Raw genomic sequence first — 17,742 nt, 5'->3', positions numbered from 1 at the left:
GTGACCAAGGGAGTCAGGGACTCCCACCTGTGCAAAGCACTTAATAGCTTATAAAAACCCCAGCAAGCCCCAAGCCCATCTAACACTAATGATGGCCCTGTGGGGGGCAGGGAGGAGGAAGTCTATAATTATCCCCATTTTCCAGGTGGGGAAACAGAGGCTTAGAGAGGTTGAGTGATCTGTCCAAGGCCTCACAGCCTATAAGAGGCTGGAACCCAGTGCACCTGACTTTAAACCTTCATTATAATTACTGTCTGTCCTACCCAGCCCCTCTCCTTCCCACATGAAATCATAGTAAAGATGTTTGAGCACCACAGTCCTTCCTTCTCAACACACCTGCCATTACTCTCAGACTCAAGACATAAGATGGCCCTGGCACGGTGACTCACACCTATAATCCTAGCACTCTGGGAGGCCGAGGCAGGTCATCTCTTGAGCTCATGAGTTTGAGAACAGCCTGAGCAACAGTAAGACCTCTGTCTCTAAAAACTAGCTGGGTGTTGTGGCAGGTGCTTGTAGTCCCAGCTACTTGGGAGGCTGAGGCAAGAGGATTGCTTGAGCCCAAGAGGTTGAGGTTGCTGTGAGCTGTGATGCCACGGCACTCTACCAAGAACGACAAAATGAAACTCTGTCTCAAAATACATTAATTAATTAAATAAAGACTTCAGATGGGCAGAGCCCAGGGATCCTCCAGCCTTTGAATCTCATCCTATTGGCCCTGGATGAGAAGTACATGCGTGAGCCTCAGTGAATAGTGGGGCAGAAGCCATGTGTGAGTCCCACGATGACCCCAGCACAGCAGCCAGACCCAGGCTGGTCAGTCTGAACTATCTCGTGCCTGGAGTATAGGAGTGGCAGCCGGGGAAGTGGCCATGGGGTTCCAGGGAGCAGGACAAATGCTGTGCAGGAGACTTGTGCATGCACTGGCTCTGGGGCCACCCATGCCCAACTCAGACACCTGGGCAGCCGTGGTTGGGGGGTACCCAACCAGGGAGGGGGGTACCCCATGGTTTCTCAGCTCCCTTCCTTACCCTGAGAGGCTGGGTTCAGGGCCAGAAACTGGGAGCAGTGAATCTAGAGAGCCAGGCAAGTTGGTACCGGGATTCCAGGGGAGCACAAGCTTCATGCACGTTAGGAAGTCCCCCTGTCACCTCCCTTACCCAGCAGGGCCCCCTACTTCCCACTGTGTGCCCTCCACACATCTCTGCTTCAGCATTTCCTCATGACATTCCTTAGTGCCCGTGGGCACAGCGTCGGACAACGCACTGAGACACTGCCTCCACCAGCAGGAAGACGGCCTGGCAGTGGAGATGGACACAAACTCTGACAATGACAAGCTTGTGGGGTTGAGCTGTAATGAGCGAGTCCAGGGGGAGGGTCAAGCCCCAGTCTTGAGGCAGGGGGAGCCTTCCAGGGGAGTCGAAGGCAGGCAGCATGCTTGGGGGCTCGGAAGTCACAGGAGCGGCTGCCTGTAGGAAGAGCCAGTGTGAGGAAGAGTCCCCCACCGTCACTAGATATCCTTGGTCTAGGCCCAGAGAGGCGTCTGTCCTGCCCATTATTGATGGACGGTAGGGGACTTCCTAGAGAAGGTGACACCTGAGCGAGTCCTTAGTATGTGTTCCAGAAGGGCCTTATCCCCGCCTAGGCCCCCATTCCCAGAGCTGTGTCCAGGCTTGGTACAGGCCTGTGGAGTGAATGAGTGAATGAGAAGCTGTCCCCAGGGAACAGCGGCCAGTATGAGCTGGGAGCAGATGTGCAGCAGGCTTGGAAGGCCCAGCAAGGGCCTCGGTTCTCAGGATGGTGGATCCACAGCAGGGTTCTGGGCAGGAGCCAGAGTTGGGTGTTTGTTTTTCAAGATGTTCCTAGTACACAGGAGTGGAGGCCTCCTAGGAAGCTGAGGCCCAGGGAAAAAATAGGCTGCCGGTCTCAGATGCAGGCAGCAGGGACATGGTGGCACAACTGTCAGGACTAGGCAATGAGGGGCTGTTGTCAGGGGGCAGTGGTGAAAAGGGGGATGTCAAGGGGGCTTACGGGCCTCTTGAGGGGCACTTGATGGATATCACCCTGTCCGTTCAGTGAGTTAGAAAACACAGCAGGAAGAGTGGAAATGGAAAAGAAGACAGTGGGTTAGGGGCCCCTTGAGAAGACAGACAGCACAGGTGGCTGGTTACTGGTGTCCGGCACTCAGCAGGTGGTCTGGGTGAGGAGAGACCCTGCTGACCTCACAGGGACAGCTGCCCCATGCTCTCTCCACCCTGCTCTACCTCCGGGCTGACCCCTTCCCCGATCCTCCCCATCCTCCAGGCCTCTGCCCTGTACTCTGCTCAGACACCCCAACCTTGCAGCACCCCCCATGAACTTCCACAGATCGTTCATTCATCCCTCCCCAGGCACTGGCAGTGGGTCTGCCACACAGGGGGCTGGGTCCAACGGTGACACAACAGCCTGAAGGCCTGCTTCTTACTGTAGCTGGAGGAACCGGCAATAAACAAGTGAACAAATGACCTAATGCCCAGAAGAGACCAGGGCTATGAAGGAAAGCAAGGCAGAGGAAGGCCAGAGAGTAAGGGAAGGCCTCCCAAGGAGGTGACCATGGAGCAGAGCCCTGAGGACGTCTGGGGAAGACAGGACAGCACTGAGCCTCTCAGGTAGGTCTGAGCGTGAAGGGCAGGACCTGGTAGGGCCAGCAAGGAACCCCGGGTGTGGCCCACAGTCCCTGACATGGCAGCACCTTGTCTTCCCTCCCAGGTTCTGTTTTCAGCCATGCTCACAGAGTTGGGAAGGTTCACCTGTTACCAAAGGAGGCTAGATTCATGGGCCCAGACATCCCTGCCTGATCTGACCATGTGACCACAGCAGTGACACCCACCGGCCAACCCCCAAATGCTGGAGCAGACCCCCACCCCCACCCCAGCCCTGTGCAGGCTGGTGAGGTCAGCCCACCCCCACCCCACCCCCTTCTCCTTGCACCTGTCCCTATCCTGACTCTGGTGCCACCCAGTCTGCCCCCCAGTTTTCCTGAACCACAAGGCCCTACCTGCAGCCATGACGGTCCCTTAGCCCCACAGCCCTGCTCAAACCTGCTTCTATCTGTAGATGGCGGCTCAGCCAGGCCACACCAGCTGAACTCTGCCCTTGGTTCCTGCAACTGAGGGTGGGCTAGGCTGACCCAGACATGTCAACCCCTACCCAGCCTCTCCAGCCATACCTGAATGTGCTCAGCCTGTCCCCCGCCCTTCACCGGGCCCCACAGGTGGGTGGGCCCAGGGCAGCCCAGCCCTCACCGGCACGGCCAGCCGGCTCCAGTCCCCTTACCTGCAGGCCGGCGAGGTCTACCCAGGCTCGGGGGCCGAGGGCCCGGCTGCGCAGTTTGTTGCCGGTGAGGTAGAGCTCCCGCAGCTGGGCCATGCCCGCCAGCGCCCCTCGCGCCAGGGCAGCCAGCTCATTGCGCTTGACCTTCAGCACGTGCACGTTGCGGGGCAGCCCGGGCGGCAGCGTGTGCAGCCGGTTGCCGGAAAGGTCCAGCGAACGCAGCAGGCGCAGCTTGCGGAAGGCATCGCGGTGCACCTGCTGGCTGGTGATGCGGTTGTAACTGAGGTTGAGCTCCTCCAGAAAGTAGGTGGTGGCGAAGTCGTCGCGGCCGATGCCGGCGATCTGGTTGTGCAGGATCATGAGGGTGCGCACGCGGCGCGGCAGGCCGCTGGGCACGCGCTCCAGCGCGTTGTTGTACAGGTGCACCGTGTGCAGCCGCTTCAGGCCCTGGAAGGCCCGCGGGTGGATGCCGTGCGCGCGCAGCCGGTTGCTGTGCAGCAGCAGGTACTCCAGGCTGCGGATGGGCGTCAGCACGTCGGCGTCCACGCTCTGGATGACGTTCTTCTCCAGGTGCAGCAGCACCAGGCTGCGCGGCAGCCCCGCCGGCACCCGCGACAGGTTGTTGCTGGACAGATCCAGGTACTCCAGGCTGGAGAGCTTCCTAGGGATGGGAGGGAATTAGGATGGCTGGCTGGAGCCGCGCCGCGCCTGGGGAAGAAGCAGGGGACCTGCTTCGGATTCAGCCCGGCTCGGCCACCCGACTGCCTGGGGGACCCCCGTCCTCTCTGAGCCTCTCATTGGGGTGACTCAGTGAGGCAAGACTCAGTGGGGTGACTCTATCGGTATGGAAAGGTTCTAGCATGGTTTCGGACACATAGGAGTTAGTTTGGAGATCACCGTTGAACCTTTTGTGAGCCTTTGATGGCTACCCTGGGCCTTCGAAAATGAAAACACATTTGCTTTCAGTAAGAAAGCTTGAGTTTATATTTCACACAGAGAAGTCTGCCTCTGCAAACACTCCCTTGCCTCACTGGAATCTTGGCAGGCCTTCCCTATAGGTATTATTTGTTCTTAGGAACAGAAATGTCAACACAAGCCTCAAAGTTCCCTCTCCAGGAAAGCAGGCGAGGGGAGGTGGGCAAGGGATGTGTGTGAGGGGCCTGGCTGGATGGTGGGCCAGGAGAGGTCACACTGGGGCCTCACCAGAAGGTCTCATTGTCCAGGCCCTCATCGGTCAGGTAGTTATTCTGCAGGTACAGCTCCCGCAGGTTGCTCAGCTCACTGAAGGCCCCTGGGGGAATCTTCTCCAGCTTGTTGTTCTGGGAGGTGGGAAGGAAGGGCCAAGGGGCAAGGTCAGGCCCTCAGGATGAGATGCGGGGCAGGTTCAGGGGAGCCACCAGGAAGGGACCCAGGCCAGGAGCATCACAGGTACAGATGGTCCCCTACACAAGGTGCCTCAAAGGCCAGGTGCCCGGGCTCTGCCTACCCTACACAGTGGGCCCTGTGCTCTCTGCCCCACAGTCCCACTTGGGCAGTGCCTGTGCCCATATGGGCCTGAGCAATTCCCCTTGCAGGTCCCTGCCTTGGTGCCCTGGCCATGGGGTCTGCTCTCTGCCCAGCCCTCTCCATTCCCCACCTTGAGGTGCAGCTTGTACAGGGCAGGCGGCAGGTGCTTGGGCACGTGGCGCAGGAAGTTGCTGGACAGGATAAGGATCTCAACATTGCTGGAGCCGTTGAACATGTTGTCTGGCAGCCCGGCATCGGCCAGCTTATTGTTATGCAGGTACACAGACCTAGAGAGTAGAGGCACAGGTCCTCACTCCACCTGGCCCCTAAGCCAGCTCACCTGGTGAGCCTTGAAACCCTTGCTCAGGCTGATTCTGGGGCCTGGAGTGCTCTACTCCCCAAACCCACGGGTTCAGTTAGAAGAGCCTCAGACGCCACCTACATAGCTGGGGGACCAAGGACCAGAAGGGTCAGTGCCCTACCAGAGGTGGTCCCATAAATTAGCATCAGAAATAGGATTTTGCTGACCCCTAGTCCTGGTTCCTTCCCCATTTTCAAGGTTCTTAGTTGACCCTGAGCTGTTCCAGCCCTGGAGTCCTTGCTCCACTCTCACCTCCTTTATCTCTGCCTTTTCTTTACCCCCCAAATAAAGGAAATATTGAAAGAAGACATTTTGGCGACAGTAAGGACATCAGCTACTACAGTAGCTCTGATGGCCATTCCAGAAAGGAGTTCCAAAAGTGCTTTTAAGGGTAGACTAGGTGCAGGCATCAATACACAGCTTCCCAAGGGAAGTACTTTGGAGGTGACCATAGTGATGTTCGGCAATGAGGAGGTAGCACTTTTTCTAGGATGAGTTTGGCAAATTGTCAGATCTCATACACATATACTTTGTAAATAAATAAACAAATAAATATATAAACAAACAAACAGACACTGTGTGCCAGGACCGGTCTAAACTTTGAAGACCTAACTGTGGATACAACCAACAAGTCTCTGCCCTCGTGGCACTGGCGTACTAGGAGGGAAGGCCAGGGGCAAGACGAGCACGTATCAGATAGAGCTCAGGCTCCAAGACGAGCACGTATCAGATAGAGCTCAGGCTCGCTGTGCAGCCTCGCTTGCGCCTCAGCCTTCTCATCTGTGGGATGGAGCTGTGCACAGGGACCCTAGGTCCTCAGGCAGAGAGAGAGAGTCAAGAGAGATGACAGATGGAAGAACGGAAGCAGTGCCAGGCCAACTCCTGGAGGAGCCTCCACCGCAGCCCTGTCCTGCCCCACAGCACCTCCTTGCCCTGCTCACACACCTGTGCCCTGCTCGCTCCTCCTAAGGCGGCTCTGCCTGTTGGAAGATGCTCCCCTCACCCAAGGGCTGGGAAAAGGGGAGAGCACCCTGCCCCAGCTCCCCACAAACCCTGGGGACAACACTCTGTCCTTGCCTTCTGGACTGACCCTCCTCATCCCTCAGGGTCCTGCAGCCCCCAGGTGTCACCAGGCTGCAAAGGACAGCCCCTCCTCCAGGGCCTGTCTATGCTTCATACAGGACAGGCAGCCTCCATCTCAGCCCTCCCCTTTTCTCAGCCCGACCCTGGGGTCACCCCTCTGACCTCTAACCTCAAGTTTGGCTTCTGGCCGAAGGTGAGCCCGTAGATCTTGGTGAGATAGTTGGCAGCAAAGTCCACGCTGATCAGGGCGTTTGGCAGGAATCGGGGTGCCAAGGTCAGCTGGAAAGGGAAATATTGGGGCCAAAAGACCACTGGAGGAGCAGGGGTGAGCCCTGGGTCCTAGTGCCTGCTGCTCACCAGGGCCCCTTTCCTGTGTCCCCCTCTGTACCAGGACCCTCACTCTAAAACAGAAACCTGTCTCTCTTCCCTGATGGAACAAAAGCAAAACCTCCCTGGTTCCCCCAGCCCTTAACTTGGCATTTAGAGCCCTTCAGACCTGTCCCCTGCTTGCCCAGCCTCCCAGGTGGGTGAGATATAGCAGCAGTGGCTTTTAAAGGCTCTGAGGGCAATGGGGAGGCGAAGAGGCACAGTGTCCAGCGAGGGCTGGTGGGCACTGGGGACCTGTGGCAGTCCTGGACCTGGGTGAGAGACCCAGAATCCAGAAGCACCCCTGGTTGTGGCTGGGACTGATGGTGCTGTAGGTGGCTGCAGATGCCCCTTGTAGCAAGGGGAAGGTGGAGGAAGATTCAGTTTGGGGGCTGAGGGCGGGAAGTGGTGTAGCTACTTCCACTAGATGTCTAGGCAGATGTCAGGAAGGCAGGAGATCTTTGAGTCCCAAGCTGGAGGAGTAGAAAGGTTGGAGACAGCCATCGGATGTGGCTATGATGCAGATTAAGTCAAAGCTTGGGAGGGGACGGATCACCCAGGGAGAATTCAGAGAGAGAAGAGGGGCGGGGACAGAGCAATGGGACAGACCAAATGTTTTGTGCTTTCTTGCATTTGTGGCTTCACTCATGCTGTCCCTTCTACTGAAGAGCCCTGCTCTCTGGGACCCCTGGCCGGAATCCTGTTACCTTTCATGGCTCTGCTCAAATGCCATCTCCTCTAGGAAGCCCTCCAAGTGCCCCTTCCCCAGTGGGGATAATCTTCCTCCACTACACTCTTATAGACTTTGGCCTCTGTCTTCATCTGCTGACACACTCTGATGCCCTGAGTCACAGGCATCTCTCTCTGCCCCCCATCCACCCAGGGCCATGTCTGAGCAGGAACAAGGACCCAGTGGCCAGCCCAGAAAAGGCCTTGGTGGAAAGTTCATGGAACTCAGGGAAGACAATGCCAGGACAGGGCAGCACACCCCCACCTGCCTCGGGCCCCTCACCTTATTGTTGGCCAGGTACAGGTAATTGAGGTTGGTCAGATGCTTAAACGCCTCCTCTGGGAGCCCTTCAAAGGACAGGCATCAGTCAGGGCCCTGGATGGAGGAGACGCTACAAGGGAGCACGGCCGGTGCTCACTCCACTCCCCAGGCTGGGGGAGGGGGAGGCAGCATAGACCCCTTCCCAGTCAATCCAAGGTGCCTACCCAGCCCTATTTTGTCCTCTTTGCTCATACAAGCCCAAGCTCAGAGGAGCAAGCAGTTAAGTGTCTGCTGGGGGACTGAGTGATTCCTCACCCTGAGCAGGGATGATCCTTGAAAGGTCAGGCCTCTGGCAGAAGACGCAGCCTGACCCCTTCCTACTAGGAAAGGGTGCTCCCTTCAGGGACAGCCCCAGAGGACTCAGAGCCCCTCTTCACCCATGGGCAGGTGGGTCCCAGCTGGGGCCTCCAGGCCTCCCTGCCACCTGGCTCACCCTGCCCCATCTAGCAGATGTGGTGTCAGGACTTGACCAGGCTGGCCCTTCTCCAGCTGAGGCTGGCCTCTGACACTTGGTTCTGGGCTCCAAGACCCCCAGACACTGAGACTTACCCCAGTATCTAACAAGAGGGAAAGTTACCTAAACTGTATAGTGTCCCTCCATGGAACACCCTGCTGCTGCTATTGTAAAATGACAGTGAGAGATTTTAGCAATATACAAAACGCTGCTGAACTGAAGGGTAAGGTTTAAATATCTATAGTGTGAGTTCAGTTTTGAATTAAAAATACAAAGAAAAAAGACTGGATTAGATTGTGGTGATGGGTGCACAACTGGATAAACGCACTAAAACTTAGCAAGTTATATGTTGAAATTGGGTAAATTTTATGCCATATAAATTATACCTCAAGAAAGCTGCTTTTTGGGCCAGGCACAGTGGTTCACACCTATAATCCTAGCACTGTGGGAGGCCAAGGAGTCCTTTGAGTTCAGGAGTTCGAGACCAGCCTTAGCAAGAGCAAGACCCTGTCTCTATTAAAAATAGAAAAACTAGCTGGGCATTGTGGTGGGTGCCTGTAGTCCCAGCTAGTTGGGAGGCTGAGGCAAGAGGATGGCTTGTGTCCAAGAGTTTGAAGTTGCTGTGAGTGCCCTTGCCATTCTACCCAGGGCAATAGTGGGAGACTCTGTCTTGAAAAAAAGAATGAAAGAAAAGAAAAGCAAGCTCCTTTTTAAAAATGGAAATAAATATACCAAAAATATCAATAGTGATTAATTCCAAATTGCAGAATTAGGAGTGTTTTTGTCTTTGTGTTTTATTTCTATTTTCCTAATTGCCTATCCTAACCATATATTATTTTCATCATCAGAAAAACAAATTTCAAAATTTAAGGACTCTATAACTTTTTGATTCTAAAGAGCCCCTGAATTGAAGGTCCTCTGACAAGGACCCAGGAAGCTAAGTTTCTCTAAAGCCTCTCCCCTGACCTGGCCCGCAGGTCCCAGAAACACCCAACTACAGGGAGCCCCTTGCCCGTGTGGAGCCAGTCCTTGTCCAGCACCCCACCAGCCTGGCCCAGGCTTCCTCTTTTCCACACCCGCGATGTGCTGGGCCAAGCTTTCCACATGGGTACCCAGCACCACTCAGGCCCCCATCCCCGGCCTGATGGCTCCAATCCTGGGCTCTGGGTGACCTCTCACCCCGGGAAGTCAGGCGGTTGTTCTGGAGGTTCAGTGTCTCCAGCTGGTGCAGCCGTGAGAGCTCCTGGGGGTAAATCTTCTCCAGCTGGTTGTTCTGGGGGAGGGGGCAGACACAGAGGCAGCATTAGTCTGGGGGTGCCTGGAGCTCCTGTCCCTGCCCCTAGCTTCAGTCCTAGCAGCCAGTCCCTCAGCTGGGCACCTCCTCCTTGGGATTCTCCCCCAGGGCAGACAGAACCTGGGAGCCAGCTATGGGCCAGGCCTGGATATGGAAGTGAGTCCTGCCTTTAAGGAGCCCCAGGGACCTACATGGGCAGTTCTAGCTTGGCATGCTGTCTCCCTCCAGACCTGTTCCCTGAGTGTGCCCACACTCTGAGGCCATGGCTATTCCCCAAGCCAGAAACCACTTTCCCTTCCCTTTCCTAGCCCTGCAGCTCCTTCTGTCCTTAGAATGCTTCAAATCCTAGGCAGGGACCACCTCCTCCAGATGCCTTCCTGGGATGGATCGGGCTGGACCAGAGCCTGCTCTCGGCCCCACAGCACAAGTCCTTCCCTTTCTGACATCTCTACCTGTTTAGGTCTCTGCCCCTCCTGCAGGCCATAAACACCGGAAAGGCCGGGTGCATTCAAGTCCCCCCTGCATGCCAGCACCCAGCATGGGAGAGAGCAGAGCAGTGCCCAAGAGATGCTTTGTGTACATGAATGAGCAGAGGGACCAACAGAAAGAGCTGTCCTTAGTGTGTCCCCTTCCCTCACTGGGACCCTGGCCATGAGCTCCCACAGCTGCCAGCCCAGACCCACCAGGGTGTGTGAACTCAAACCGGTCACTTTCCCACCCAGGGCTGATCTCTGGGAGTGGGTGTAAAGCCCCTCCTGTCCCCCTCCAGAATCACTGGGCCACACACGGCCATGACGGTTGCACCTGTGCTCCCACAGTCCCCCCAGTGGGGAACACCATATCCCACTCCTCAAGGTTCCAAATTCTAGCTGCCTGCCGCTCAGCTAAAGAGAGCACTCTGTCCTCCAAGGCCCCGAGTACTCTGCTTTGCTCGGATTTTCCTGGCTCTGTGGTGCCCTGATTATCTACTGAGAGGGTCAGTTGCCAAGCAGGTCTTGGTCCATTTTCAGACAGAACCTGAGAGTACTTCCTGGGCCTCCTCCCAGACTCCTCTAAGTGAGCAAAGCAGGTGGTGATCTTACAGTGCTCTGTGACAGGCACGTCAGAAGAGGTGCCACATGGGCAGGTCTGGAACTCCACAAGTCTGACCTCCCCAGCCCCTGTATCTGGGGGTGAGAGCCACGAGTACCGGGAGTTCTGGGTGAGTAGGGTGCTATGAGCATTGGGGGTTCTGGATAAGAGCCATGTATGCAGGAAGGGCAGCCCATGGTGGCCTCACCTGCAGAGACAGGTGGTTGGTGTGCTCAGGCAGGTCCCCTGGGAACTCACGCAGGTCGATGCCACCACAGTCCACGACACCCTCCTGAGAACAGGCACACTCTCGGGGGCAGTCAATTGTGGCTGGGCCAGGCACTGGCTCCTCAGGGCTCAGGACAAGCACCGCCTCCTCCTCCAAAAATTCATTCTCTTCTGGGCTCAGGCTATGGCCACCACTTCGGCCAAACAGTGGGGCCCTCACTGCAAGCACAGGTCCTCGGTGCAGCTGTGGTGGCAACAGCAGCAGGAGCAGCCACGCCCAGGCCATGGTGCCTGCAGGGGAGGCCAAGACAGACCCACCTTAATACCAGGGCCGACAGGTGTTAAGGTGAGTGGGCACACAGCTGGGACCCTCGAAAGTCATGTCGGGGCCCTCCCAGGCACAAAGCAGTGCCTACTGTGGCCCGGTCCTCACACCCAGCTGATCTCCTGACTGCCATGCTTCCCAGCCCAACCCCATAGGCTGCCCTCTGGAGGAGTAGGGGTGACATGAAGCCCTGGCCATAGGTAGGTCTGCAAAACCTTCTGCAACCCTCACCAGACCTGGCCCTAAGGACTCTGTGTCCTTCTCAAAGAAGGGGAAGCTAAGGCACAACCTGGACTTGGCTGCATTCTTGCTACCCTGGCACAGACAGTGCTGGGGGATCCTGCCCTCTTCCAGCAGCCACGGCCATGGTGAGCCAGCACCAGCAGGGTGCATCCCAGCTCCTCAGCCTGCCATTCTTCTGAGCCCTTGCACATGCTGTTCCTTCTGCCTGGAATGCCCTTCCCCTGCCTTGTACAATCAGCAATTTCTTTTCTGGGAACCAACTCCAGTGTGATGACTGGGGAGATGATTCTGAGATGCCCCAGGGCTCTCGGTTACTGTATTCCTCCAGGGCTTAGCACTAGTTGCACTGGGTTGTGAATAGTGAAGGTGTCTTTCTCCCACACAGGTCTGTGAGCAGCAATCTGTGTCTGGATGTAGGCCAAGCCCAGAGCCTGGCACAGAGAAAGCATCAGTGCGTGGAGCTGCCCTCACGGCCTCCCAAGTCCCGTTCCTGATGTTTCCACCCTCCGCCGCCTTCACAGGGGCCTGATGTGCTCACACGGCCTCTGTCCCTTCAGGAGACTTCTCCCCCTGTATGCTGCCCTGGTGCCTCAGGGAGGGGTCCAGGGGCTGATCTCAGGCCCACTGAGGAATGTGCTGGGTGCCACTGTCCCACCAGCTGTCCCCTGGGCCTGGGCTCAAGGCTGGGTCTCTGAGTTCTCTTTACAAGGACCCACTTAGACAATGTCTCTGGGATAATGGCTCTAGAGTCCTACAGACAGACCCCAGTGTGAGTGCTATGACACCATGTAGCACCACCTTGCTGAGCCTCAGTTTTCTCGTCTGTATGATGCAGATAGACATGGAAACTTCCATGAGGAGTCAGTAAGGTAACAAACACAAGGCGCCTGGAGCCTGAGAGGTGGCGAGGAGCTACATCAGTGCTGCAGGATCACACACAGCAGCGCGCTCCATCGACAGAGCTTGAGGTGCAGCAGTGTGGCGGGGGCGGGGGGGAACATCCACCCCTGAGCTGCGTGGCCACGAGCACGGGACTTGGGCTGAGCCTCTCTCTCTGCCACCGGATCAGGAGCCACAACCCATAGAGCAGTCAGAAGAGTCTGACAAAGGGCTGGGCCTGGGAGGGTCTGGTAAACACAGAGCTTGACAATGACAGCAGCTTTGGGTGGAGCCAGCCGCCAGCCCTGCAATCTTGGCTCTGGCTCTTCCCAGTGGTGGGACCTTGTAACCCTCTCAACCTCAGCTTTCTCACCTGTCCTTGGTGATAACAGCAGAACTGTCCTCACAGGGAGATTGCGAGGAGTCAGTAAGAGGCACTTACTTCACACAGGAAGTGCTCAATGAACACTGGCTCTTCCTTTCACTAATTCTGTTCCCTGGACATGGCCTACACCCGCCCACACCATTATCCCCTGCTGCTTCCCTTTCCAGGGACTTTGCAGCCCTGCCACAGGCCCACCTCCTCCTAGAAGATGCTGCCGACGCTTTAGCCACCTGTGGGTTCCCACTGCTTATAACTGCTGCAGTATTTCACTTGGCTCAGCCAACTCTGAGCTGAAGCCCTGCCTGTACCTACCTGGCCTGGGGTCACAGTGTAAGAGGGGCCCCGAGAAGCACAAGGCCCCAGAGGGGAGAGGTGTGAGGAGAGGAGGGTGGTAGCCAGGCTTGCTGAGCCTATGAGTCCCCACGAACCACACATACTCAGGCCTGGCAGAGAACCAGCAAGCCCAGCACACACACAGCTTCCAGGCTCCAGGATCGGTTGGCACCAATGAGTGATGCCCACAATAGCCTGGCCTGATGCTCTCCCTGCCACAGCCCCGCACCCCTGCCCCCAACCAAATGCCAGTCACCAGACCATGCTAAACCCCATGGCTGGCTCAGCAGTTCTCAGCCCCTGGAGCTGCAGAGTTAGACTAGAGCAAGCCTTCTGCCTCCTTGCCCATTTGACCCCACTGCAGACCTGGGTTCTAAGAGGGGGTGTGTGGACACAGACCCAGGCCCCAAATGCCACCAGGGCAGGAGGCCAGGGAGAAGGAATAAGGGGAAGGATCACTGGTCCTTTCATATCCCGTGTGCTCACTGGACAGGCTGTTTCTGCCTCCCTCACCTTCAGTTTTGTATCTGTAAAAATCTGTAAACTGTACTCATAAAAATATTTCATTCATATAACATACTAAACCATACTGAAAATGTTATTATCACTTTACCGACCAAGGAGCAAGGTCCATCTGGATCAGCCAATGTTACAGCTGTTAAGTGACAAAGCCAAGGTCCCAGCCCAGGTCTTAACCAGAGCTGTGCTGCTCTCCCCAAGCAGTGTGTGCAGGGACCCAGTCAGGAGACACAAGCATGGCTTCTGCTCCTCCGAGGCTCCCAGCTGCAATGTCCACAAGTGGCTACTGAGCGCATGAAACGTGGCTGGTCCGAGTAGAGATGTGCGCATGAAGGGTAGTTAGTATACAGGATTTCAAAGACATGATACAAAACAGAATGTAAAACATCTCATTAACATTAATGGTAGTGCATAAAACATCTCATTTATTGTTATATTGATCACATGACAATATTTTGGCTGTATTAGATAAAATAACATTAATTTTACTTCCTTCACTTTATTTTTTCTAATGTTGCTTCTAGAAAATTCTTCGTTGCATGTGTGACTTGCCCTCATGGCTCACATTGTATAGGGTGGACAGAAAGTTTGTGTGCAATTTTGGTAACAGCAGCTTTGGATGGAGCCAGCCGCCAGCAGTGGATTAGTGACAGGAGGCCCAATGTTAAATGTAAACTCCACACAAACTTTATGTCCACCCTGTGTTTCTATCGGACAGTGAGAGTCCGGAGCATTGTGTGTAAACTGAGTATTATAATCCCAGTGTGTCAGAGGGATGGTGGTGGAAAGTCAGAGTCCACAGGAGCCCTGAGGAAGACTAACCTCCCTGGAGCCGGAGAAGGCTTCCCAGAGGTAATGCCTGATCTGGCCATTCTGAAGGGTGGGTATCAGGCAAAGGGAAGAGGTCTGCAAGCTACGGGGTCAGCACGTGCAAAGCCCTGGGGACAGGGAGGCCATGCTCATGAGACTGTCCGGTGGGGGACGGGGACTGGGAAGTGGGCATAGTGGCCACATGCCTAGGCCAAGAAGGAGGCCAGGTTTGGGAGTGTGAGCCTTATCTCTGGAAGATGAGGACCAGTGAACAGCAGGAGCCTGGCATAGGCAGGTCTGAGGGTGGGCTGTGAGACTGTGTGGTGGCGGCGGCACAGGCCTGAGCTAAGGAACCTGGTCCCTGCAAAGAGGGAGGTGCTGGATTCAAAGGAGAGGCGGTTAGAACTGACAGTGGCCCGCCACCCTCAGGACCACAGACTCCTGGGCAGCTCCAGCTTTATCATCCAGCTTGACTTTCGGCCACACTGCTGACCTTAGTGTCAACCTGAAATACTTTTTCTTTTCTTTTTTTTGAGGCAGAGTCTCAAGCTGTCACCCTGAGTAGAGTGCCGTGGCATCATAGCTCACAGCAACCTCAAACTCTTGGGCTTAAGTGATTGATTCTCTTGCCTCAGCCTCTCAAGTAGCTGGGACTACAGGTGCCCACCACAATGCCCAGCTATTTTTTAGTTGCAGTTGTCATTGTTTAGCAAGCCCAGGCTGGGTTCAAACTCGCCAGCCTCGGTGCATGTGGCCGGAGCCCTACGCATTAAGCCATGGGCACCACTGAATACTTATTTTTCTGAGTAAGATAAACAAGCCAGCACAGCCCCTTCTATATGCCCAGCCCTGTGGGAGGGGTGTAGGGAAGAACAGAGAAGAAAGCAGACCCTGGTCTCCAAGAGCTTCAAGTCTGCCTGGGGAGTAATAACTCAACCCCCTGGGACGCGGGACAGCTCAGTTTGCAGGGAGCCTTTCTCGCGCAGAGCTTTAGAGGTACAAAGACATGGGTTCCAGTCTTGACTGCTGTGTGAGCTTGGATGTCACTTCACTGCTCTGAGCCTCTGTTTACTAGTCTAAGAAGTGGAGCTGAGAGCTACCGTGAGGATGAATCAAAATGACAGGTCCAGCCAGTGCTGGCCTCAAGTAGGTGCAACACACACCTACTTGGGGTTACTGTTACTGTTACCTGCTGTCTCCTCCCATATCCTCCTGGGGAACCAAATCTCAAGGCCCAAAGCGGGGGGAAGGGAAGGGAGACCCAAGTCAGAAGGCAGACCCCTTGGCCTCCCAGGCGATGACTTGCTGTGGGGGGGGGGGCCCAAGCAGCTGCATCTAGTTGACTTTAATGGCAATAATATTGGGACTGAAAGTTCATCTTCCTATTCACAGGCTCAGAGCACCCAGGGGCTTTTGTTGCTGCCCATCTCTAGAAAACTTCCACTCAAATGCCCCCACTCTGGAGCCTCTCCTGCCCCCACAACTGGGTTAGGGTGTTTGTCCCTGGTGCTGCCACTACAACCGGGAGTGGAGACAGTGGTCAGGAAATGTTTGCTAAATGAATGAATTTGTGCAAAGCGAAGTTGGGAAAGACCTGCAATATTGTCTGCTCTAATTCCTTCAGTTATAGCTCCGCACGGTAAAGGCAAGGCCAAGAGTAAAACTTGGGTCTTCTTACTTCTTCCCAGAGCCTGAGTTGGTCTGAACTCTTCAAGTGAACAAAGCAGCAGGAACTGTACTCCCGGCAGAGGAAGGGCACCAGCAGAGGCAGGTGTGGGGATGGGGGAAGGGAGAGGTGTTCTGAGGAAAGGCAGCTAAGCAGGTTTGGAGGCCTAGGTTGCCAAGGGCATTGGACGTTATGCCAAATGGTTGGTGACAGAAGCCATCCAGAGTTCCAAGCAAGTTGTGATTAGCACCCTTACTATGACTCCACCAGGCCTTCGAGGGGCCATCGTTAGGACAGACAGAAGGGACAAAGCTGCTCCCAAAGGAACATGAAAAGTCACGTGATTCCGACACCTCTTAACTTGTACTCTAGACTAGATGGTCTCTGCACCCTACAAGTGACAGGGAGGGCAAGACCTCCAGCAGGGTCGCTGGTCCCTGGGCAGACCCCAGGCTCTTCTGAGTAACCTACCTCCAGCGCTGCCAGCCCAGGATCTGGCTAGCCCCTCCGGCCTCACTTCTGCCTTCGCAAGGTGGAAAGTTTCAAGGTAGGAATGGGGCCTCCCCGGTCCGTAATTCACTACAAGCGCCATGCGCTTATTCCTCCCGAATAAGGACTGTCAGTCCCCCAGGCACCTGGGCCCGGGTGCGGGGCCCCTCGCGGCCGCGCCTCCTCCTCTCCAGAAAGCTGCAACTGCCTCCCAGCCCCAGCCCAGCCCCAGCCCCAGCGCCAAGCGCTCTCCAACGCCGCCGCTACCGCTTCCACCTGATGTATTCCAAAGCCACCATCTCATCCTCAGCCCCAGGCCGGGCTGGTGGTTCAGGGACCTGCAACCCAAGGCTTCTGCTGCAATAGCAGAAGGGCGTGGACCCCACTCCCAGCCCCGCCTCAGTCTAGCGGTGCCGGCCGGGAAGCAGCCGCGTGCAGACGCTCCAGGCCGCCAGCTTTGGCCCGAGAGGCAGCGTTGCTAAGCTGGGGCGGCACAGTGGCCGGGGAAGCCGAGCCCTGGAGCGCCCTGTGGGCAGATCTCTGCCCCTCTCTGGGCCTCAGTTTCTCTGTCTGTAAAGAAGTCGGAGGGTGGACTCGCTAGGGCCCCTGATGAGTTGACCAGGAAATACGCAGGGATATTCTGTGCCCCGGTTCTAAGTGCAGGGTCCACGCCCCTCCCCAGTTCCACCTGCCCCCCACATTCCGGGTCGCCCGCCCGCATCCTTCCACTCCCCCGCATCCGCCCTCAGATTCTTTCCAGATGTGCGCAGCGGGAGGGGCCCAGGGACTGGGACCAGACTCTGGTCCGAGCGGAGAAAAGGCCCCAGCCCGAGTCCTGACAGCGCAAGGGTCGCACCCCCAAGGGGGACATCTCCCGCGGTGCCCTCCAGGCAGGGTCCGACGGAGGGGGCAAGTGCGGCGGCCCTCGCCCGGACAGTAGCAGGGCTCGTCCGGAGAAGCGGAGAAGTCTGACCCTCTGCCAGGCTTGGCCCCGGCCCCTCGAGCCCCCAGCCCCGGCCGCCCGCGCCCCGTACCTGCTGCGCCCCGGCGCCGCGCCGCGCCCCGCCGGCCGAACGCTCTCCCCCGAGTGTCGGCTGCGCTCGGCGGGCTCGGGCTTCTTCCATTCAAGTCGAGCTGTGAGCTCCGCGACGCAAGTTTTGTTGTGGGTTTTCTCCTCCCCGCCTCTCCCCCGCCCCACCCCACCCCCGTGCATCTGATGGACGCCGGCCTCCTCCGGACACAGCGCTGGGCACCCCCAGGCGCGGGGTGTGGGGGGGTGCGATGGCCGGCGCCCTCCCTGTGCTGGACTTGGCCAGGCCCCACTTCCCCGGGAGGCAGAGCCGCCGCACCGACCCCCCTCGGCTCGG

General features: G+C 56.7%; 1 protein-coding gene across 3 annotated transcripts in view; it reads right to left on the bottom strand.

Moving 5' to 3' along the window:
• PODN (podocan) overlaps window positions 1-17,542 on the bottom strand; it is a 40,366-nt gene extending 22,824 nt beyond the window's left edge. For all 3 annotated transcript variants that reach the window (XM_053576524.1, XM_053576523.1, XM_053576522.1), the window contains exons 1-8: window positions 17,410-17,542; window positions 10,707-11,017; window positions 9,313-9,406; window positions 7,641-7,705; window positions 6,432-6,541; window positions 4,949-5,105; window positions 4,516-4,631; window positions 3,316-3,973 (exon numbers count right to left, since the gene is read on the bottom strand). In XM_053576524.1, coding sequence (XP_053432499.1) covers window positions 3,316-3,973; window positions 4,516-4,631; window positions 4,949-5,105; window positions 6,432-6,541; window positions 7,641-7,705; window positions 9,313-9,406; window positions 10,707-11,012 — 1,506 coding nt within the window. In that variant the 5' untranslated portion in view covers window positions 11,013-11,017; window positions 17,410-17,542. The remainder of the gene's footprint in view (window positions 1-3,315; window positions 3,974-4,515; window positions 4,632-4,948; window positions 5,106-6,431; window positions 6,542-7,640; window positions 7,706-9,312; window positions 9,407-10,706; window positions 11,018-17,409) is intronic.
• Between the last annotated feature and the right edge of the window lie 200 nt (window positions 17,543-17,742).

This window comes from Nycticebus coucang, chromosome 22, assembly GCF_027406575.1.
Source record: "Nycticebus coucang isolate mNycCou1 chromosome 22, mNycCou1.pri, whole genome shotgun sequence".
Lineage (NCBI taxonomy): Eukaryota > Metazoa > Chordata > Mammalia > Primates > Lorisidae > Nycticebus > Nycticebus coucang.
This window is presented reverse-complemented; position numbering and strand designations above follow the sequence as displayed.